This window comes from Bos taurus, chromosome 10 (genome assembly GCF_002263795.3).
Source record: "Bos taurus isolate L1 Dominette 01449 registration number 42190680 breed Hereford chromosome 10, ARS-UCD2.0, whole genome shotgun sequence".
NCBI lineage: Eukaryota > Metazoa > Chordata > Mammalia > Artiodactyla > Bovidae > Bos > Bos taurus.
In genome coordinates, this window is record NC_037337.1 from 84,227,338 (window position 1) to 84,251,623 (window position 24,286).

General features: G+C 48.7%; 1 protein-coding gene across 5 annotated transcripts in view; it reads right to left on the reverse strand.

Annotated features, from left to right (window-relative positions):
- Positions 1-24,286, reverse strand: part of DPF3 (double PHD fingers 3) — a 293,574-nt gene that overhangs the window by 115,327 nt on the left and 153,961 nt on the right. For all 5 annotated transcript variants that reach the window (XR_003036901.2, XM_002691052.6, XM_059890931.1 and 2 more), the window contains exons 4-6: positions 23,455-23,582; positions 16,542-16,637; positions 6,688-6,766 (exon numbers count right to left, since the gene is read on the reverse strand). Coding sequence is in view for 4 of the 5 variants with exons in the window: in XM_002691052.6 (XP_002691098.2) it covers positions 6,688-6,766; positions 16,542-16,637; positions 23,455-23,582 (303 nt within the window). In the remaining variant the exon portion in view is untranslated. The remainder of the gene's footprint in view (positions 1-6,687; positions 6,767-16,541; positions 16,638-23,454; positions 23,583-24,286) is intronic.

Consider the following 24,286-nt stretch of genomic DNA (forward strand, 5'->3'; position numbering starts at 1 on the left):
CATCAGTTCTGCCTATGAATATTCAGGATTGGTTTCCTTTAGGATTGACTGGTTTGATCTCTTGCACTTCAAACGACTCTTAAGAATCTTCTCCAGCACCACAATTTGAAAGCATCAATTCTTCAGCGTTCAGCCTTCTTTATGGTTCAACTCTCACATCCATACCTGACTACTGGAAAAAACCTAGCTTTGACTATACAAACTTTAGTCTGCAAAGTGATGTTTCTGCTTTTTAATACACTGTCTAGATTTGTCATAGCTCTCCTTCCAAGGAGCAAGTGCCTTTTAATTTCATAACTGCAGTCACTGTCTGCAGTGATTTTTGGAGCCTAGGAAAATAGGAAAATAAAATCTGTCACTGTTTCCATTTTTTTTTTCCCCCATCTATTTGCCATGAAGTGCTGGGACTGGATGCCATGATCTTCATTTTTTGAATGTTGAGTTTCAAACCAGCTTTTTCACTCTCATCAAGGGGCTCTTTTGTTCCTCTTTGCTGTCTGCCTGTATAGTAGTATCATCTGTATATCTGAGGTTGTTGATATTTCTCCCTGCAATCTTGATTCCAGCTTGTGTTTCATCCAGCCCGGCATTTTGCATGATGTACTCTGCATATAAGTTAAATATGCAGGGTGACAATATACAGCCTTCACGTACTCCTTTCCCAATTTGGAACCAGTCCGTTGTTCCATGTCTGGTTATAACTGTTGCTTCTTGTCCTACATAAAGGCTTCTCAGGAGACAGGTGCAGTGGTCTGGTATTCCCACCTCTTTAAGAATTTTCCACAGTTTGCCGTGAGCCACACAGAACCAAATTCTCTATCAGTGTGGATGAGGGCATATTAGCCAGCAGTCTGTGCGAAGATGTCTTGGGGTGTGTCCGTTCTGGAGCTGGAGAAACAGGATTCACACCCCAGGTTTAGCATTAACTAGCTGTGTGACCTTGGATAAGTCCCCTCACCTCTCTGAGCCTGTTTCTTTTCGGTAAAGTGAGCTCAATTGTCCCTGTCTTTCAAGGTTGGCGCTGGGATTTATAGAAGCAATGTATATAAAATGCTTAGCACCGAGCTCTGCACACATAAGTACCCATTAGCAGATGCTATCACCATAATCAGAAAAGGCTGGGAGCAAAAGACAAGTGTTGGTGAGAATGTGGGGAAGTCGGAGCCCTTGTGCACTGTTGGTGGGAATGCCAAATGGTGCAGCTGCTGTGGAAAACAGTACAGAGATTCCTTAAAAAATTAAAAGTAGAACTACCATATGATCCAGCTGTCCCACATCTGGATATTTATCCAAAAGAGTTGAAATCAATATCTCAAAGAGATATTAGTACTCTGAGGTTTGCAGCATTTTTCTCAGTAGCCAATATGTGGAAGCAACCTAAATGTCCATCAGTGAATGAATGGATACAGAAATGTGGCACACACACACAATGGAGCACTGCTGCTGCTGCTGCTGCTAAGTCGCTTACGTCGTGTCCGACTCTGTGCGACCCCACAGACAGCAGCCCACTAGACTCCTCTGTCCCTGGGATTCTCCAGGCAAGAATACTGGAGTGGGTTGCCATTTCCTTCTCCAATGCATGAAAGTGAAAAGTGAAAGGGAAGTTGCCCAGTAGTGCCCGACTCTTAGCGACCCCATGGACTAGAGCCTACCAGGCTCCTCCGTCCATGGGATTTTCCAGGCAAGAGTACTGGAGTGGGGTGCCATTGCCTTCTCCGAATGGAACACTAGTCATCCTTTAAAAGGAATATTGCATTATTCAATATATAATAACATAGATGAACCTTAAGAACACTGTGCTAAACAAAATAAGCCAGTTCTAGAGAGACAAATGGGCTTCCCTGATGGCTCAGATGGTAAAGAATCTGCCCACAATGTGGGAGACCTGGGTTCCATCCCTGGGTCGGGAAGATCCCCTGGAGGAGGGCATGGCAACCCACTCCAGTATTCTTGCCTGGAGAATCCCCACGGACAGTGGAGCCTGGCAGGCTACAGTCCATTGGGTCACAGAGTCAGACATGACTGAGCGATTAAGCACAGCACCACACAGAAAGACAGGTATGGCATGATTCTACCTGTATGAGTTATCGAAAGTAGTCAAATCCATAGCATCAAAGACTGGAATGGCAGTGCCAGGGAATGGTGGGGAATGGGTGATAGGAAATAGCTAACTAACGAGTATAAAGTTTCCATCAAGCAAGACGAGCAAGCTCTAAAGACCTGCTGTATGACGATGTGCCCCTATTCAACAGCCTATAATGTTCACTTAAAAATTTAAGAGGGTAGGTCTCAGGCTAAGTGTTTTTCCTACAATGTAATTAAATTTAAATTAACTTTTTTTTAAATTTTTTTAAAAACAGAGAAAGAAAATAATAACTTCACAAATCACTTCTATTGTGCCCCACAGAAGGGCAAATGGGTGCATTGTTCCTCCCTAAATGACTGAAACTTAGAGACAAATATTCTCCCTCTTCCTAAACATCATCCCACCACCACCATCTTCTTTCCCATGATGCTCCTTGAACATGTGAAAGTGAAAGTCGCTCAGTTATGTTCAACTCTTTGTGACCCATAGACTATACAGTCCACGGAATTCTCCAGGCCAGAATACTGGAGTGGGTAGCCTTTCCCTTCTCCAGGGGCTCTTCCCAACCCAGGGATCAAACTCAGGTCTTGCGCATTGCAGGTGGATTCTTTTCCAGCTGACCCATGAAGGAAGCCCAAGAATACTGGAGTGGGTAGCCTATCCCTTCTCCAGGGGATCTTCCCAACCCAGAATCGAACCAAGGTCTCCTGCATTGCAGGCAGATTCTTTATTGACTGAGCCATCAGGGAAGCCCCGAGAAAATGGGAAAGTGAGTCTCTCAGCAGGAGTCTGCTGTAGTCATGAAAAGAGAAAATCCAGAGCTGGGAACAGTTAGGAAACAAAGTGGCAAATGCCTGAAATGATCTTTAAAATACTCTAGTGGCTCAAACCCAAGATTTCTCGCACAGATCTATCCTCTGTCACCATCCCACCTATAAAAGGGAGTAAATTATATTACTGGGATTTAAAGCTATTGAGTAAATTAAAGTCAACTGCTGGGTTGCTGAATTTTATATTAGACTACTGAGTTTTATAACAATGTTGAAAGAACAGGAAAGATTCTAAAGAGAACAACTAAAACAGAAATGCAAGCCAGTGACACTCTGCCTGGAGAATTCTTGGAGCCTCCAGAACGTTCAGATGTGAAAAGCAGGGAATAATAAAAGGGCTGATCAGTCACAGGCCAGAAGCCTTCGGATCTGAATGAAGTAGAAGAATCATTCCCAGTATTCCTAAGTATCCCCTGAGAAGCTCTCAAAAGATGCAGGTTTAATAACATCTCAGATATCTTTGCACAGGTCGCCCAGGCCCACACTCTGACCAACACCGATAGCCTTTCCTACAAAGTCTTGTGCAGGTACTTTACTTGAAGAGATTGAACACTCTCTCCCCTTCAGCAAGAGATTAAAAGGGAAGAAACAGAGCTATAATCCTGAAGCTGGGTAGACTTTCAGGATAATTAATAGAGATTGGTTACTTGCTGGAAAATGAAGGATTGGGTAAAAAATAAATTATGTTTAGATGATTGAATATTTCCCTGAGATGGAATAAATTCAAGGACTGAGTGAAAGGTTACAAGTAAACTATCCATCACCCAAGTTAGCAGGTAAGATAATATTTCAACCACTCATCTTGAAAGGGAACCTTGGACCGAGAACAGAGCAGGATGACTGTATAGGAATAGACACCAGGAAGGGTTAAATACAATGACACCTGAAAAAACCTAGCTACAAGGACTCCACAGAAACCTGAGAAGAGGCGGTGGGGTCCAAGGTGGCCTAATATTTTTATAAATAACTCAAAATATGCAGTGGGGATTATGCAAATCAAACCACACACAATACAAAAATGGCAGGGATTGCGAATCTGTGAAGAATGAAATTTAACTACTGGGCACTGTCTTTAAATTTGCCTTTATTGAATCTTGTATATTGAAGTCACATATTATTGTATCTCTTTATGGAAACTCAATAGGGCTGAATGCAGAGTGATTTATGGAAGCAGGAATAATCAAATGCATAAGTAGAAAAGAGCACACACCTGGAGAGGCATTAGCCCGGGGGTCAGGACAGGCACCAAGTGGGAAATGGTTGAGACGGTGCACAGTGCGAGAGGGTGGCCAATTACTTCTGCTCTCTACAGATGCAGGTGGTGGTAAGAGCCAATGTGTAAAATAAACAAGGAAATGTGTCTGTTACTCTTTGAACCACCTGGCCTTGGTACTACTTTCAATGAGAGTACTGAGTTTAAATTAAACCTGGAAGGGGATTCAGAGCAGGGCAGCACAGAAATTATGCGATGTATTCCTAGGTAAACCAAGAATACAAGGAGATGTGAAGAGGGCCTCCAGCACAGATGAAATGCTGAATGTGCCTATTGGTTGGGAAAAGATGCACAAAGCTAAGCGGGTCTGTAGGAAAGAAAAAAATTCAGCTCCTATTAAGGGAAAAAAACAATCATTCAAAGCACAGTTGGAATCATGGAAGAAAGGGCAGCTTATGGTAACACCATCCCTGGGGACATTCGAGGAGTTGACCAGACACCTCTCTACTTAGGATGCATTAGAGATTATTAAAAGCATTCCCTGCTCAGATCAGGGGTGGGAGGTGGGCCTTGCGACCTCTCCAAAGGTCATTCCTATCCCAAAGGATCACATGTCTGAAGGGCACCAGATAAAAATAAAGTCTATTAATCACTGAGCTGCCACAGTTTCCTAAGAGAGCCAGACTAGAGAAGGGCAGTTCACTGCGGACCTTGTTCCATCGAGGGAGGAAAAGGGAGCCCTGTGTAGGCACAACCAACTGCAGAGACTTCCAGAAAGCCTGTAATCAGGCCTCCCAAGCACCACAGGGAACACAGGAGGAGGAAGAGACCCCACGGGGAGGGGAAGGAGAACCCGCAAATGGCAATGAGAGCCCCTAAACAAAGCCACAGGAGCTGGGGGAGAGGGTGTGAGCCAGGCCAGGTGGGGACACCCACAAAGGGCACATCCTGGATTTAACGCTAGGGAGGCAGACCTCGGAGACAAAGGAGCGAAGACAGGAACCGAGGGGAGGATGGAAAGGGGTGCACGGGTGTGTCTGGGAACCTGATGAGAGCTGGAGAGACAGAGCAAAAGGTAATCCCACTGTCTGTGGGGGCAGAAAATCACCTAAGAAAATGCAGGCTTTTAAAAGAGCTGCAATGTCCCAGCTCCTAAGCAGCTCTTGGCATTCTTGATAGCTGGGCTGCTCCAGCTAGACACAGCGGGAAAGCCTGCTGCAGGGGCGTCTGAAGCACCCTTCCCAGCCCTGAACCAGTCTCCCGAGGGGCTAGCATGCTTGGGCTTTTATGTGTCAGAACAAAACTGAACACCTTCCAGGAAGCAAAACCCAGAAGGAAGCAAGCACTTCCCGGCACTGCCAAGAGACATCAGACCCCCATGCCCTGCTCCCTCCTCATCCTGAACCTGGGTCCCCTGGGCATGGAGAGGACTCGTCTCAGGACTGTCATCTGCCCGGCGCACTAAACAGTCAAATGGGGGTCATGCAGTTTGAGTTCTTCTAGCAAAATGTTCTCCAACCAGCAGTCACCCCACCAGTCACAGAACAACTTGTGGAAATCAAAAGAGGCCAGCGAAGAGGGAGGAAACACACGCAGCACCCCCGATGCACTGCCTGTGCCCCGCAGGGTGGGTGGGGCGCCCGAGGGACCACTGTGCCCAGCCCAGCCTCAGTGGTCCCACCGCAGTCTCTTCTCACCCATGACAGAGCTCTGCGTCCTCAGAGAGAAGGCAGGAAGGGAAGATGGTCAGGGAGGGCGGTTTCAAGGGCCGCCCCTGCCATGGAGCGAGCAGATGGTGCCCGATCTGGTGAGGAGATAACTAGGGCAAGGATCTAAACCCACCGCCCAGTGCTCTGGTGGGTGAGAAAGACAAAGCCCTCTCAGGCTGACAGCAGTCCCTCCAAAAGCTGCAGGTCTCCAAGGTCCACCTGCTGCCACTGTTCCCACAGCTCTGCCCTCCTCAGTCCCTCCCCAGCTCTGTCTGCAGACCCTAAACCCCGGAGCCGGGGAGTCACTTGTCCAGAGATGTTCCTGAAGCCAGTGAGGAAGGCTGGAGATGGATCGCAGGCCATTTATTAAACTAAGTCATCGTCAGAGAAAGATTCATAACCTGCCTTACCTAGGACAGGAGAGAGAGAGAAAGGAGAGAGAGGAAATTAAAGGGAAACAAATGAAAAGCCGCTGGAGCCAAGCACCTCTGTTGCAGGATTTTGAGTTATGTTTTTGTTTGTAATTCTCTGAAACAGAAAAAGAAATAGAGGATGAGCCTTACAGAGACAGAGAGAGTGAAAGAGAGGGAGCCAGAGGAAAGCCACGAAGGAGGCCACTTCAGGGAAAGGAGCACAGGGCAGGGAGGCCCCCCAGGCTGGCTTCTCCCTCCTGCAGCAACACCAGGCCTGGGGGAGCGGCCAGAGGAGGTCAGGTGTGACTGCAGTGAGGTAGCAGCCGGCAGGTAAGCTGAGGTCTGGGCCCGAGAGGAGGAGCCAGCAAGCTCCGGGCTGGAGCAGCTCAGGGAATGGTGGGGGCCCCAGCAGGAAGGTGGCATCTACTGTACTTACTGTCACAGACGTAGGGCTTGTCATGGTCTTCCTGCGAGGCAGCGTCATGCCTCCTCCTGCCACCTGCGGAGCCACGGGCCTGGGGAGACACGGGAATATCGGGGTGCTTGTTATGCTGACAATCACTGTGGTTCCCCAGTGTGTGTTCTGTGAGGCCCTGAGCACTTCACCTGGATCTCCTCATTCAACCTTATACTCCACTCGTACCTATACCAACCCCACTTTATGGGCCAGGAAACTGAGGCCCAGAGAGGCTAGGTAACTTGCCCAGATGACTCAGCAACTCACTTGTATCACTTCATTAAATCCTCACAATTCCAAAAAGCAGGTGCAACTATTATCTCCATTTTGCAGATGAGAAGACTGAGGCAACAGAGAGGTGAAGCAGTTCACCCAAGGTCACTTGGTCACTAAGTGCTGAGCCAGGACATAAACTCAAGACAGTCTGACTCCAGAGCCTTGGGCAGTCCGAATTCCCATCCTCTACTGTTGCCCCCAGGACCTCTTTCTCCAACTCCTCAGCCCCCAGGTTTGCTGACACCGCACGCAGATGCCAAACCCGCTCCCCTCGGCAGCCAAGATGGTGGGGAAATGAGAGCAAGCAGCATGAGCGTGCAACTATCACCCCAGACTCCTGTGTTCACACCCCCTCCACCTCAAGTCTCTCAAGAGCGAGCCAGGTCCAGAATTGGGGCAGGAGCCCAGGCCCGTGGGGCACTCCCCTCCCCACTTGCTCAGCCTACTCCACGGGGTGGGCATCTGCTGAGGCCTTCCTGTGTGGTCTGCCTCCAGTCTCCAGCCAGTGGCCAAGACCTTGACACCTCAAAGTCTCCTGGGGCTGGACTCTTGACATCCCCACCGTGTGTGCATCTCCCAGAAAGGGCCAGCATCATCTGGAGGTTGGGGGGCGGCATGGAGGGGTGGGCTCCACCTCCAAGGATTGACAAGAGCAGCCAGAGAGGAAGCTGGCAGCTCGGCAGCCCTGGGACAGTGGCTAAGAGAACATGGCAGGGTTTATTTTTAGACCTTTGTGAGTCCTACAGCGGTCACGTGGGTAGCACCCTAGCCTCCTCCGGGTCATTTTCTGGTAATGAGTAGCACTAAACTCCCAAGCAGGGAAAGGGCCCGCTGGGGTCTTTGGGGACAGAGACAGGAAGGCGCAGTGGAAGAGAAATAAAACATGGCAGCACCTGGTGTGCAGAGCAAATGGGACCTGGCCTGGAAAAGTGGTCCCAGGGGGCTTCACAGTCAAAAGGCCTGAGATGCTCTCTCTCTCTCTCTCTCTCTCTCTCTCTCTCTCTCTCTCTCACACACACACACACACACACACACACACACACTTTCCCTGGGGACATCATAGCGGAAAGGCCTGTACCCCAGTCGCATGATGTACACCCTCTCCCCAAACACACACAGTTCACAATCAACAACCACCCGCCAAGCTACCGTGGCCACCACCTCCTTGGTTGTCTCTCTCCAAAACAAATTACAAAATTCCCCCTCCCTCCTCCCCTCCCCTCCAGGGTGCTTTCCCGCCTGGCCTCCCGCCCCCCCACCATCCCTGCACACCCCGCCAGCTAGCAGCCCCCTCCCCTCACCCTCATTACTCAGAGTTGACCCCAAGAGGGAGCTGTGTGGCCCTGGCAGCCACCCTCCCCCAGGCACTGACAGGCCTCCCTCCCTGCCCACGTTGAGGGTGGTCACCCTCAGCTGCCCGCGCCCACCCCCCAACAACGTCCGCTCGGAGAAGCCGGGGACAGCTTGACGTGTGCAGCCCGCAGCCCTGTCACAGCCGCCTCGGAGCAGGTGAAAGCAAGTCAAGCAGAATGACAGAGGCAAAGGCAGACTCGGGGAGGGGGCTCGGGAGACTAAAAATACTTCCCGCCCGCCAGGGAGGAGAGGAGCGGAGCCAGAACTGGGAGCAGCCCGAGAGGGAGGGGGGCCCCGTCGAGAGCCAGGGCTTGATAACGCTCTCGCTCTCTCCCTGCACCTCAGTTTCCTCAACTGCAGACAGGGATCGTGGCTCCAGGGCATCGGGGACACAGGCCAGGGATGCCTGCAGTGGCTGGTATGTATGTATGTGACAGTCGCTCAGTTGTGTCAGACTCTTTGCCACCCCATGGACTATAGAGTCCGTGGAATTCTCCAGGCCAGAATACTGGAGTGGGTAGCCTTTCCCTTCTCCAGAGGATCTTCCCAACCCAGGGATCAAACCCAGGTCTCCCACATTGCAGGTGGATTTTTTACCAGCCGAGCCATCAGGGAAACCCAAGAATTCTAGAGTGAGTAGCCTATCCCTTCTCCAGGGGATCTTCCCAACCCAGGGATTGAACCAGGGTTTTCTGCATCGCAGGCAGATTCTCTACTAACTGAGCTATCAGGGAAGCACTCTTCCAGTCTCCTCCAACATATCAAGCCTAGAAACTCGGAATCCTACTTGTCTTGCTCACATGTCACCTCCTCAGAGAAGCCCTCCTGACCAATGTATGTTCACGCATGCCTTCCATCCTGCTTCATGTCACAGCACTTGGCATTATCTGGCATTATACTGGGCTTCCCTGGTGGATCCGATGGTAAAGAATCCACCTGCAATGCAGGAGATCCAGGTTCAATCCCTGGGCCGGGAAGATCCCCTGGATGAAGGGAATGACTACCAGTATTCTTAAAGGCTTCCCTGGTAGCTCAGTTGGTAAAGAATCCGCCTGCAACACACAGGAGACCCTGGTTTGATTCCTGCATTGGGAAAATTTGCTGGAGAAGAAAGGATAGGCCACCCACTCCAGTATTCTTGGGCTTCCCTGGCGGCTCAGCTGGCAATAAATCTGCATACAATGTGGGAGACCTGGGTTCATTCCCTGGGTTGGGAAGATCCTCTGGAGAAGGGAAAGGCTACCCACTCCAGTATTCTGGCCTCGAGAATTCCATAGACTCTATAGTCCATGGGGTCACAAAGAGTTGGACACGACTGAGCGACTTTCACTTTCACTTCACTTTTCGCCAGTATTCTTGCCTGGAAAATCACATGGACAGAGAAGCCTGGCAGGTTACAGTCCAAGGGCTCACAAAGAGGTGGACATGACTGAGCAACTAAGCATGCACACACAATGTTATACTATGTATTTGTTGGTGTACTTGCTGGTTTTCTGTTTCCCCCACATAAGTGTGGAAAATGCACTATTTGGGCCACCATTATACTTGGAACCTGGCACAGGGCCAGCCACCTAAATAGCACTTAATAAATGTTTGCTGAATAAATGAATCGGTCCACCAGCCAGTCAGTAAGTTAATTGTCTTTGGTTCTCCTTCATTCTCTGTATCCACCTGGTATTGTCTTCCTTCAAAGGACATCTTAGGCTTTGCATTTCCCTTTTACTCCATATCTTAATCCAGGGGCATCAATTAACCCTTGAGCTGCTCAAAGAACTCACCAGCTAGGGTTCTGCCTCTGTGTTGCCCTACCCAATGCATCCTGCATGATACTCAGACTCATGAGACAAAAGAAGAAAAGGACAGGAGCCCATGGTCATTCATTCAATCACATACTCAGTCACAGCCATCCGAAGTCTACTGATTTATCCAAGGATATCCTAATACCAACCCCACCACGATCACCTCATGCTCATGCTACATCCCAGTCTTTGTTTTGATTGATCCCTGTCATGGATCAGCCCCTACTCTGCCCAGCCATATCTGGTCCACGCTTTAGCCTTGTTAACATGCCACTCCTCCAAGAATCTCCCCCTTGCCACACTAAGGAGTAAAGCATCAGTTTTAAAGTCAGACGGACATATCTTTAAACACTAGCATGTGTTTTTGGACAAGTTACTTGTCTAAGTGTCAGTTTTCTCAGCTGTAAAATGGGCAGAGCAGCATCTTTATTGCAGAGTTGTTACAGAGCTAATAAGGGGGTGTGAAACCACAGGGCACAATACTAGGTCTACAGGAAGTACTCGATAAATTATTTCCCGTCCTTCCCCAGTTGATTTCTCTTTCCTCTGAACTCTTATTGCATTTGGTAAGTGCACAGTCAGAAGCCTGCTGCGTTCTAATTGTATCATGACTATTAGCATTTTCTCCTCAATTTAATTCCAAGGTCCCGGAGAGCAAAGATGACACTCCATATTTTATTATAACCCCTGACACTTAGTACTATGCAGGGCACACAGCAACCAAAGTTCTTTCTTATATATTACCTCAGTTAATTCCTACAATACCATCTGAGTTTAACCGACTAATATCATTCCCATTTGGTACTTGAAGAAACAGGTTCAGAAAAGGCTCATGACTTGCCCATAGTCACAGAGCCTATGTGGAAGACGGACGCCCAGGTTTCCAGAATCTGTTACAGAAGACTGATGTCCAAAAAAACCACCCTCCCCCTCTGAGAACTGCCCATCTCACTCAACTCCTCCCCACTCCACCTCCCATTCACACACTGGTGGGCCATGGCAGCCTGATTGCACCACACGACCCTGCCCCACTGGCTACTGTTGATTGGCTGATCAGAAGTAGACACATGACCCAAGCTGGGCCAATCAGATTCTACCTCCAACAGACTTCAAATTGGACAATAGTGACTCTAGTTAGTACAGGTCACTTGAACTAGGGACCCATAAATTCAGGAACTATGGGGCCACATGCACAGAGAAACAGAAGAGGCAATCTTGTAAGAGAAGAATAAAGGAGGAAGGAATAAAGACCAGAAACTGCCTGGGTTCCTTACTTTTTCCCTGTCCTAAATCCCTGCCACTTTCTGGTCCTTCCTGAATCTTCCAAAATTGCTCAACTCTCTGGCAATAGCTCAGCAGCTTTTCAAATACTTCCCATTTTTGCTTAACTTGTTGAGTTTTCTACAACTAAAAGATTCTCAACTAGGATAGACTCAGTCCCAAGCAGAGAGTTAGTGGCTCTATACCAGTTGTCCTCAAATCGTGGTCCAAGGATCTTTGGGAGTCGCTGAGACCCTTTCAGGGAGTCTCTGATGTCAAAACTATTTTTGTAATAGTACCAAAGTGTTATTTGAAAGTTTTCACTCTCATCCTCCCACAAGTGCACAGTGGCGTTTTCCAGGGGCTACACCACACAATGATGTCATCAGTCTATGCGCTTGTGTACTCTTTAAGTTTAACATTTTTCTGTTTGTTTCTAACATGGGACATATCACTGGTTATGAGCCACCAGAACAACAGCTTTGGGGGCTCTCAGTAATTTTTGAGTAAAGAATCCCTGAGACCAAATAAATATTGAGAACTACTGTTCTACACTCTTGCTATTAAAGTGCAGTGCTCAGAGCAGCAGCACTGACATCATCTGGGATACTGCTAATTGAGCAAGATCTCAGTCGCCACCCACCAGACCTACGGCATCAGAATTTACGCTGGAACAATATCACCAGGTGCTTTATATGCACATTAAAGTTTGAGAAGCACTGGACTACACCATTCTGCATCATAAACACTTACTGATTGATCAACTGATTGATAACACTCACATGGATGACTCACAGGAATTTCATGAATTTTAAAGAGCTTTAATTGTTGGGCTAAAGTTACCATGGACTTATAGTAGGGCTTATTGTTGCATTAAAGCTACCAAAGACTAGGGCCAATTATTAATTGTTGGGCCTAAATTTCCCTCACCTCTCAGGGAATCTCCATTGTCAAAGTCAGAGAGCTATTCCCTTTGCTTGTCCTCTCCTAATAATATATCACCTTTATTAAGCACTCAAAATCAGTTGTGAATTACTAACTCAATTTTCATGATGAAGAAACTGAGACCCACAGTACTTACATTATTTGGTCCAGGTCACAGGGGTTACATAATTGACCCAAACTCTAGTAAGTGGTAGAGCTAGGATTTGAACTCAGAGTTCAGACAAGGTAGAGACTGTTCTTGCCATCACTACCTCAGCCCTGACTTCTATGAACACACAGAGCATCTGGGGGTCTTGTTAGAGTGCAGACTCCAATTCAGCCCCATGGGGTGGAGTCTGGCATCTGCATTTCTAATGAGCCCCCAGGTGGCACTGATGCTGAAGCCCAGGGACCGCACACTGAGACAGCCTTAGACTGCATCTCAGTCCTGACAACAGAAACGGGAGTGACTGTCCTCCAGGCGCCAGCAGCGGCTTGAATACACATTAAAGGGTAGCCGCATTGAGGTTGTGCATGAAGCAGTCTCCACTCCTTATTCCAGCACAGGCAGGCTCACCTGTAACTTTTAGGTCCTTCCATGGTTCCCACCATGGGTGACACGTCCACCATGTTCCTGCACAATGTAGAGCCATTTGCCCCTCAGCCAGCATGGATGGGCCCAGAGCTAGCCTAGGCCCCATGTAGCTCCCTTGCTGTGTTCAGGCCTTTTCTCAGCTCCCAGAAAGCTCAAATAAGACTTTTTGTTCTTTTCCTATCATTAAACCATTCATTCAACAAACTGGCCAATGGCCACATGCTGGGCACTGGGCCATGCATGACCCAGTGGAAAAGTACAGACCTGTGTTCAAATCCTCACTTCTTCCTTACTGGGTTGGACAACCCTGAACAAGTTCTTAACCTCTCCAGAAGTAATAATACCAACTTATAGGAAAGAAAGAAGCAGTGCTGACCAAGAGAAATACAAAGGGGGTCACATGCCATTTTAAATTTTCCAATGGCCAAATTTTTGAAAAGAGTGAAAAGAGAAAAAGATGAAATTAATTTTAGTAGTATATTTTATTTAACCCAATCTATCCCAAATATCTTTATTTCAGTATGTAATCAATATAAAATCATTAATGAAATGGTCTCTGTTCTTTTTATACTATGTCTTCGAAATCTATGGCTTCCCTGGTAGCTCAATCGGTGAAGTATCTACCTGCAGTGAAGGAGACTCGGGTTTGATCCTTGGTCAGGCAGATCCCTTGGAGAAGGGAATGGCAACCCACTCCAGTATTCTTGCCTGGGAAATCCCACGGACAGAGGAGCCTGGCAGGCTACGGTCCATGGGGTCACAAGAGTTGGACACGATTGAGCGACTAAACTACCACCTTCAAAATCTGGTGAATATTTTACATCTACAGCATATTTCAATTTGCATGAGCAACATGTCAAGTGTTTGGTAGCCACAGGTGGCCAGTACCATCACTCTCAGTAAGGTAGTTCTTATTGTGAAGAGCCTTGTCATTGCCTGATGTATAGGAAGTATACAGTCAGTACAGATGACTGTTGCTGCTGCTTCTGATGGTGTTCTTACAGAGAAGACACCCAATTCATATTTGCTGACTGCAAGTTCAATGCCTAGATTTCAGGGAGTAGAGATATTAAAACAACCACTGTCTACCATCTACTAGAGTAAGTTTGCTTTGGGCTAAGAGAAGGGATGGAAACCGGCTTGCAGGCATACAGCAACTGGTGTTCACAAAAGGCCCAGAAAGCCCACATTCTAAAGTCTTCTTTAACAATCATTCATTACTTTGTAACCCCCAATGAAGGCATGGGTCCAGGCAAATTTATCAGTGGCCACTAAAAAGACTAGGTAAAAACATGATGAGGCATGTTTTCTAAGGAGAGCTCTAGCTGACAACATCCAAATTCACTGATCAGTTTTACCACCACTGAAATCAGAACCAGTGGACAGCATACGCCTCCAGATGTGAAGCAATAAGAAACACACATCACTCCTAGGAAAGAATCTAGCCCCACCAAAAAGGTATTTACATACACACACACACGAATATCCACAATCTAATTGTCTCTCATCAAAACACTAGTTTTCAGGAAATAAAGAGGATCCAGGGACACATTAGATACCACCAGTCTGCCAAATCTAGAATATGAAAAATTCTACAAGACCAACCACCCAAGTTCTTCAACAAATAAATGGCATGGAGGTGAAAAAAAGTATGTATGTGACAGGGAATAGCAAGGAAGAAGTACGTTATAGAATGCAAAAGACAAGTTTCAAACTGCCAAAGCCAATTTTGAGAAAATCAGGGAGAAATGATCAGGGACTGGATACCAGAATGGTGGTGGTTTAGTCACTAATTCATGTCCGACTCTTGTGATCCCACGGTCTGTAGCCTACCAGGCTCCTCTGTGCATGGAATTCTCCAGGCAAGAATACTGGAGTGGGCAGCCATTCCCTTCTCCAGGGGATCTTCCTGACCAGGAGTCAAACTCAGGTCTCTTGCATTGCAGGAAGATTCTTTACCGACTGAGCCACCAGGGAATGTGGAGGATATTAGAATAGTTATTTTTATTAGGTGTGATAATGATGCCTGTTAGAGATATACATTAAGATATGGCACAGGTTAAATGAAAACAAAACAAAACATCTAGGACTTGCATTGAAATAACCCATATACAAAAAAAAAAACTACACAGAAAAAAACAAACTTACAAACCAGCCGAAAGTGGGAGCAAAGAAAAGATTAAACAAGAATGTCCAAGCATTGATCAGGGAGGAAGCTGAGCTGTGGCATCAGCAGGTGGCCCTGTCCAGACTGAGAAATTCCAGCTCCTGTCCAGGTCAGAGCACCGTAGCTCAGAGTGGGCACTGCTGAGCAGCCTGCACCAGTCACCTAGGAACCTGCTTACAATACAGCCTTCCAGGCCTAACCCCGGACCTCCTAAATCACAACTTCTGGGAGTGGGTCCTGCAAATTTGCATTTCGATAGGCTCTCGCGGTGATTCTGATGTGTGCTCAGACTCAAGAGCCACAGGGAATAGAGAGCCTTGCCATAATCACCACTTGACCCAAGCCCAGAGGACATCTAGGACCAGCCTCTCATCCGGGGAAGGAGTTACCATCCGTGCAGAGCCTGAAGGAGCCAGACTGGCCTCAGAGCACTAATTCTCCAGACGGAAAGTGGCAGCCCCTCCCCACAACACCTGCTCCACCGGGTTATTTTCAGATACTCCTGCAGACCCCTGAAGATGACCACAGACAACCCCTCGGGCCTTGAGCGTGAGGACTCTGGAGGACCACCCCAAACGCCTGAGAGCGCCACTCACATTTGGCTCCCTCCCCCCAAGGGTCAGCCTCATATTTTTATTCCGTCCACCATGGATTTCCCATCTGCTATTCCTCAGGCTTCTGGCCTTTTCTTGCCGCATTCCAGGCCCACACACCTCCAAAACTCTTACCACAGCTGCCATCAGCTATGGCCCCGCCATGCTTTCCCAGTATGCTTCTGCTCTCTGCCTGGTGAAAGGTATGCCAAAGCAGTACCTGTGAGACTGGGACAGCCCTAGGGACAGGACACTTTCAGCCTTCTTCTACGACTGAGGAATGGGGCCGGCAGTCACACTCTCCTCATCTTCTACCCTCGCCCATACCTCACTCTCACCCTCCCCATCCCCTCGCTGTGCCCTCTGCCACTTCTCTCCCTCTGCTGCTGCTGCTGCTAAGTCGCTTCAGTCGTGCCCGACTCTGTGCAACCCCATAGACGGCAGCCCACCAGGCTCCCCCGTCCCTGGGATTCTCCAGGCAAGAACACTGGAGTGGGTTGCCATTTCCTTCTCCAATGCATGAAAGTGAAAAGTGAAAGTGAAGTCACTCAGTCGTGTCCGACTCTTCTCGACCCCATGGACTGCAGCCCACCAGGCTCCTCCATCCATGGGATTTTCCAGGCAAGAGTACTGGAGTGGGTTGCCATTGCCTTCTCCATCTCTCCCTCTAGCCAGCTCTAAACTCTGGAAGGTTACCACCTGGGACCAGAGCTCTTCTGGCGGTTTCCTCTCCGAGTGTTCTGTGAGGAAGACCATGGATACAGTCTCTATCCAGCTGCAGCTGGGTTCTGAATCTGGGGTCCAGTTGTCTGACAGGCCCCCGACCTCCCTGATCTCTTCCCTCCCTCCTGGCATCCCCAGCTTACCCGTCCTCTGGTCCGATTCTTCCGCTTGGGAATATCCTCTTCTAAATCCTCTTCTTCATTCCCTTCTTCTACATTTTCATCATTTTCTAAAACCCTCTGAAATAAGAAGAAAATAGAAGCATTGAGAAATGAAGCACAAAGGAGAAGATCCTCAGAGGGTAACGAGGAGGGGGTTGTGTTTTGTTATTTTTAGCACAGTGAAGATGCTGCCGTGGCTGGGCCTCCAAAACACTGGCCAGGAGTTGGAGCTCCTGTGTACCGACTCTCTCTCCCAGACCCTTCCAGCCAAGTCCTCCCAGAATACCGACCTTTTCAACACTTTTTGCCCACAAAGTGTTTTCTAAAAAGAGAATACTCTAGTAAGGGTACTCTTCTATGTAGGCCCAAGATGTCTGGTCAAAACTTCAGTTCAGTTCAGTCACTCAGTCGTGTCCAACTCTTTGCGACCCCATGGACTGTAGCACTCCAGGCTTCCCTGTCTGTCACCAACTCCTGGAGCTTACTCAAACTCATGTCCATTGAGTTGGTCATGCCATCCAACCATCTCATCCTCTGTCCTCCCCTTCTCCTCCTGCCTTCAATCTTTCCCAGCATCAGGGTCTTTTCCTAAAGCTTACTTTAATGTAATTTTCCTTTTGTCCCTCAAGGGCCACCTCAAAGATATGAAAATACGTCTCTCCTTTCCCTGGCATTCTGGAATGCTGCCTAGTTTGATGAAAACAAGTAACTTCCTATCCATCTGACCAGAATTTGACATGCATGTGTTATTCCTCATCTCCCATTGTTATTTCTTTTAAGAGAATTGGATTGTCATTACAGCACTTGTAATAGAGCTTCAATTTAATTCTCTCTCTCCAACAGCCCTGCAAGTCATACTGCAGCAGAGAAGCCAACTTCCATCTTACAGGTAAACAAACTGAGGCTGAAAACAGTTTCGACTGCTCAAGATTATGTAGCAGAATCCACAACCAAAGCAAGGTCAGGTTTATCAGCTCAGTGTTTCCATTTCTCTCCTAGCTCTTGTGTCTGAGAATTCCAAGGCATATTATGATACTTCTTAGAGGACCTGAGCACCTCACTCACTTGGTGGGAGACAAGAAAATGGAAACCTGTATCTCCGGGTTTAAGGGAGGGATAAGAGACTATGGCAGAGGACCAGCCTCCCCTCCCCCAGGGTAGAAGTGGGATAAGGGGAAGGGGAGCCCATGGATTCCATGTCAGGGGTCCTAGGAGCTTCTTTGTAAGCTGATTGTGTGACCCTGGGAGAGTCATCATTGCTTCATGCCTCAGTTTCCCCAGTTACAAAATAGGAACTCATTCATTCAGTCAATCAACAGACATTTATCTAGGGCTGACTGCATGGCAGGAGCTGTCCTAGATCAGCCACAGTGTGGCTACAGACCTGGCCCCAGTGGACTCCCCAGCCTAATGCAGGGAAGACAGATTCAAACAGCATACATAATCATATAATTATAACTGCTATGAAAACAGCGGCAAACAAGTTCAAGGCGCTGTGAGAGGCTGTTAGAAAGAAACTTTACCTTATCTGAGGTCAGGTAAGGCTCACCTGGGGAAGTGAACAAAGGGTGTTGAGACGTAAAGGATAAACAGGGACTAACCTTGGGAACAAGGACCAAGGGGAGAAGAGAAGGGAAAGTATTCCAGGCAGAGGCATCAGCATGAGCAGAGGCCCAGAAGCAGGGAGGTGAGCACAGCTTGTCCAGGGAGCACGAGGAGGCCAGTGTGACCAGCGCTCAGCGGCTCAGGGAGACTGGCAAAAGACGATGCTGGAAAGGTGGGCGGCGCCAAGGTATACAGGACACCAGCATCCACCCATCCTGTGGTGATGGTGCGACAATCACACAAGCTATGAAAAGGCTTAGAAGGCAGCATGCACGGTACTGATTTCTAGTGTCACCATCACTGTTCAGGTGGCCTCCTGGGCCATGCCCTTGGCTTGCCCTCAATGCAGGAAGCCCAGGGGTGAATTTCCAGTGACCTTCTCCCACTGCCTTCTTGTCAGAGTGTTCCATTTCCATCACTGTGGTCAGGATATTGCTAATTAACCAAATCTCCCAAAGAACTCAAAACAGGTATAGTAAATCCGTCTCTGGCTTCTCTACCAGGTTCATATGGGAAACCATCAGCTGATAGCACTGAGGCTCTCTGAGCCAACCTTACACCTACAGAGCAGCAGCAGCAGCAACTGGACACAATCTCTGGCCCGCGGCTCGGGGATGCTGGTCTCGGCCCAGCGCAAGCAACCCAGCCTCTCTGCGCCTTGGCTTCCTGAACCATCAGGGGGAAGACCGGTGGGACAGTGACAAGTCAGGTGCTCTGCAGCCTTCAGTGAAAAGATGTAGCATAAATACAAGATGTGCTCTTGCTGTTTGTAGAGCCACCTTGCAAACTTTCTGGGTGTTGAAAGTCATTTAATCATGGTAAGTTCTGAGTGTCTTGACTTTAAAGGTCATTGCCTCTGGCATCTCAGTGCAATTCTGACTCCATTCGAATTTGTTTTATTATGAAGGTGTTTATTACCCACCATATAGACTCTGGGTTAGAAGGCAAAAGCTGGGGAGGGCAGTTGCACTTGTCCCCAGACACACTGCACAGTCTCAACATCTGGGAGGAAACTGACTTCTCCCTCCCTCTTCCCATCAGCCTCCCTGCATCTCTAGAACCTCTGGTCTGAGCTTCGGGCCTCACATGTGACAGCGGCGTTTCCCGTGCTTCTGCGTTTCCTGCAACGTGGCCCGGCACCAGAAAGCACAGGAGGAGCCAGGAGCTCTTCACAAACAGAACTCGTATTCAGAGCTCAGGAAGCAGAGGGGGCATCCTGTACCAGGAGAGCAGGGCAGTTGTGTCCAGCTAGGGACGCAGCTCACCCCCCATGAGATACCTACATTCCCTGGCCAAGGGTATTACTTGGAAAACAAACACATTTTCAAATAACTTTTCTCCCTGAGACTCTAAACAATGTTTACAGAGATGGTAATGATCATTTGTGATTGTGCTTTTTGGCTTTATTTAAAAAGGAGGAATATTTTTATTTTTATTTTTTTTGCATTTCAGAGGAATTCTTCTTTAAAGACTCCAGTATCACTGGTTGGAACAGTGCAAAATTCTCCTAGCTGATTTCCCTCCTTCCACTGCAGGCCCTGCATCCAGTCTCCTTTCCACACAGCAGCCAGACAGGTCTTCAGGAAACACAAATTCACTGCCCTGGTTAAAACCCCTCGAATGGATTGCTTTTTCATGTCCCATGAAATCATGAGTCTCTTCCAGGTCTGGCCCTGCCCACCTCTCCAGCCCCATCCTGGGCCCTTCCCTCCCTGGCACCCTGCTCCAGCTGCACCAGCCTCTGTTTTTTCAATGCAATGAGCTCAGATCTATCATGAGAACTTCAAGAGCACCATTCCTCCTCCCAGAAAGCCCTTCCACAGGTCCCTCGTTTTGCTGACACCTCCTCCCCCCACAGGACTGGGGGAGAGCCCTTGTCTGCCTTAGGACACCACCTAGAATCTGTCCCTCCTTTAGACGGAGCCTTGGCGCTCTGTTCTTTTCATGGCGCTTATCCTGAAAGGCAGCTGTTTGACTCATTTACTTGCTTTCCATCTATACGTCACCCTAGAACACAAGCATGAGAGGTGGGGACAGGTCTCTCCTTGGTTTCCCTGTTTGCCCAGAACCCAGCACAATGCCTGCTCAGAGGAGGCCCTCAATAAATTTTGGTGGAATGAATGAAAGAAAGGAAAATGAACAAAACGGTTCCTTTGCCACATGCATACTTTATTTTAACAATCAAAGTCAATAAAAACATGTACACGCATCTGGCTTTTGGACCTGGTTTTGGCTTCTAGCACAGCGGATGGCAGCCCTGTGCTCTGCACACAGTAGGCTTTCAGTTTACATCAGGGATGAGGGCGATGGTGATGATTCAACAATGACAACCTGCACACTGGCCTGATGCTGCCCGAGAAGGACTCACACTCATCTCCAGCTCAAAAAGAAAGGGCTGCCTATCACTGGAGCATCAAGACTTCTGAGCAATGGCTCTGTCCCTCTCACTGACTTGGTCAAATTACACTAACTGTGCAAAAATACTCTTAACCGGCATTACAGATGGGACAGACAGTGACTTCAAAGACCTAAAAGTCCAAAAAATGGGGTATAATACATGAAGAGTAAAAAAAAAGCAGAGGAAGAAAAAGAAAATACTAGGTGCTCTAAATGCCAGGGGTAAAAAGAGAACTAGGGGGTGGGTGTGATCAAGAAAGGCTTCACGGGGAAGGTGCTATTGGGGCCGAGCCTAATAGATGGGAGGAATTTGTACACGTGGCGATGGAAGAAAAGGCTCGCCAGATAAAGGGCACAGCATGACCAGAGGCACGGAGGGAAGAAGGCTGGAGAACAGAAGGAGTAAAGGAATCGTGGGAAATAAGCCTGAAAACTAGGTTAGGAGCCAAGAGAGGAGGCCCAAGAAGATCACACTCATCATTTTGCATTTATTTAGCAGAAACAAAAGCATGTTAGGCCGAGTTTTTTAAACAAGGGTGTGGTACAAGCAGAGTTGCATTTGGGGGTGAAAGGTCAGCTATCAAAGCAGGACATGGAGAGGGGATGGACAGGGGATGGTAACTCACAGGAATCTGTTCACTCGTGCATCCACGCAATGAATATTTATTGTGCGTCTACTGCAGTCCATGGGGTCGCAGAGAGTCAGACACGACTGAGCGACTGAACTGAACGGAATTGAACTACTATGTGCCAGACACTGTTTAGGCTTTGAGATACAAAAGAGGTGCAGACAAGATAGACAAGAGATTTCTGCCCTCGAAGAGTTTACATTCTGTTGGAAACAAAAACAGAAAACAAACAATAGGATAATAAATTAGTAAACTGTAAGTTATGTTAGATGATAAACCCTTGGGGGGAAAAGAAAAGGAAAGCAGAGTAAGAGAATGGGGACTGCTGGGGGCTGGGGAGGACACAGGATGTGGTATTACATTCAGCGGTCAGGCGAAACTTCACAGAGCAGAAGAGACAGGGGCTGAACTTGAAGAAGGTGAGGGTGAGAGCCGAGCAGACTTCTGGGGAGAGGACTTGGCAGGCAGAGGAAGCAGCCAGAGCACAGCCGGAGGTGCAGCGTGCCTGGTGTAAGAGTGAGTAGCGAAAGATTGGGGTGCCTGGAGCCCAGTGAGCTTGCAGAGGAAGCAGCGAGTCAGAGGGAGGGGACAGGACATGACTTTTACTCGGGAGAACAGGGGCCAGTGCAGGGCTCTGCACACAAGGAAGGCCCCCGTGAGTCATCAGCAGGGGCTACTCAGAAACCAACAGCAACAGTTCAGACAGGAGGTTCGAGAGCCTGGACCAGGGTAGCAGCAGGACATATGGGGAGAAGAGCTACTCTCTGGATTTGCATTAAAGGGAGCAGTGGATAGGACACCTGATGAACGCATACTGGGTGTGGGAGAAAGACAGGGTTGAAGATGACTCCAAGGTGTGTCAGACAAATAAAGTTTTGCATCAATAAGGATCTGTAGTAGGGCTGTAACTCTGAGAAGCCGTGCTGTGACGACCAATCAGAAGAGACTCGACCATCCAGTATTCTTGCCTGGAGAATTCAATGGACAGAGGAGCCTGGTGATTAATTGCTCAGGCTCTAGATAGAACAGAGCCTGTTCTCTTTTGGGGCTTCCCAGGTGGTGCTAGTGGTAAAGAACCGGTCTGCCAATGCAGAAGACTTAAGACACAGATTTGATTCCTGAGGCTGGAAGATCCCCTGGAGAAGGAAATGGCAGTTCACTCCAGTATTCTTGCCTGGAGAATCCCATGGACAGAGGAGCCTGGGGGGCCACAGTCCATAGGGTCTGCAAAGAGTCAGACACAACTGAAGCGACTTAGCACATATTTATCTGAAGGCAGGAATGGCAGAGGAGGCCACGTTCATGGACTCATTCAATGCCTTTATTGTGACCTAACTCTGCTCGACTCATGCAAGGCCCCAAGGGTACAGTGGTGAACACGAAGGCCCCGTCCCCAACTGGACAGAATCCGCATGCTGGCGGTCCTTACAAAGCAGACCAAACATGTAACTGCTGGTCATTTAATTACCATGCTAATAAATTAATACATAAATATTAAATTGAATGCAAAATTAATAATAAAGATGTAATTTTATAGCCATATACATGTACAACATAAAACATCAAATTTTAATGCAAAGTATAAATGTGATTTAATTTTAATAATCTCATTATGCTTAATTATTAAACACTAGTATTTCATATTTGTATTAATATTATTACAATTTGCTGTGCCAACAATGGAGACTCAAGAAACATAAAGAAACAGAGTGCACCATTTTAAGGCTGCCTGGTGACCCTGCCTGGTGACAGCCTTAGCTGGGCTGTGCACAGCGGTTGGTGGACGCACGGGGACAGGAGCCACCAACCCCGCCAGGCAGCGGGCGGCGTGACTTCTAAACTGGCCTTGAAGGAGCAGTGGTGGGCTGGGGAAGGACAAGGCAGCCAGTGAACTAGAGCGGAGGAGGATAGGGAGTGAGGCAGGGGTTGGGGGGGAGCTCCCTGGGAGGCTGGCTGCCGTCCACCCAAGCTTTCTGCTGCTGGCGCCCCGCCATGGTGAGGACTCAGTCAGTCTTGCTCATCACTGTGTCCCCAGGGCCTAGCACAGTGCCTGGCACACACAGGCTCCCAAACTCCATTTTGAGTGGATGAACGGGGAGACAGAGGCCAGCTTCCCAGCCACGGTGCCTCGGAGCAGTGGAGACGCGGTCCTGGCCCTGGAGAGGAGGCCCCAACTTGGGACTGCAGTTCTGGAGGCAGGGCGGTGATGCTCGGGCTCACCGCCTCCCCCGCTGGCCCCCGCTACCCCACAAGCACAGAAATACCTGTATTTCCTGGATGTTCTCCTCCTCCCTGGCGTCCACCTTCTTCTCCACCCCCTCACCGCGGAGCAGGGCTTCCAGGGTGGTGCTTTCTGAGGTGAACCCATCCTTCTTCAGGGGCAGCTCCACTTCTGAAAAATAGAAAGGCAGCGTCAGCCCACTCAGGACAGGAGGGACAGGAGGGGGCAAGCAGGAGCCGCAGCATCTGAGAAGGACTTGAGGCGGCCTGTGTGCTCTCCTCCTGGTCGAACGCAAACACTGGAGTTGGGTCCGGCTTTTCCATCTCCAGTTCCCAGTCTCCTAGTCAGAGCCCAGCCCTGCCTGCTCCCTCAGAGACAGCGGAGGCTGGGTAGGAGGGGCACCTGATGGACACAGGGTCAGACGGGCAGGGTCTCTGTCCTGCTTCTGCCACTCTCCGACCCTGTGACTTTGGGCAAGGCTCTCAAGGACCACCCCCAGCCCTTTTTTGCACATCTACAAAGTGAGGATGACAATGCCCAGCCCCCCCACCAGGCCATTTTGTGGAGCATAAATGTGTTCCTTCACATTGAAGCACTTTGAAAACTCTAAAGCGGTGCACCAGTGTTGGCCTCAAGTCTTATTATCCTCTCCCTCCATGCCAACTCTCATCTGTCAACTCCATGACCTCCCCGCGGCCATGCTGGCTGCCCAGCTCCAGTCTGCTCCGTGAAAAGCTATTTCAACCTCAGAGAGGCTGTTCTAATCAACTCACCGGGGAAGTAAAGGCCTCTGAAGCCCAGGGAAGAAACAGAATGAAAGAGCGGATGCCTAACAGGCCCCCAATCAGCAGCCAGGAGCTGCAGTGCCCGCACGT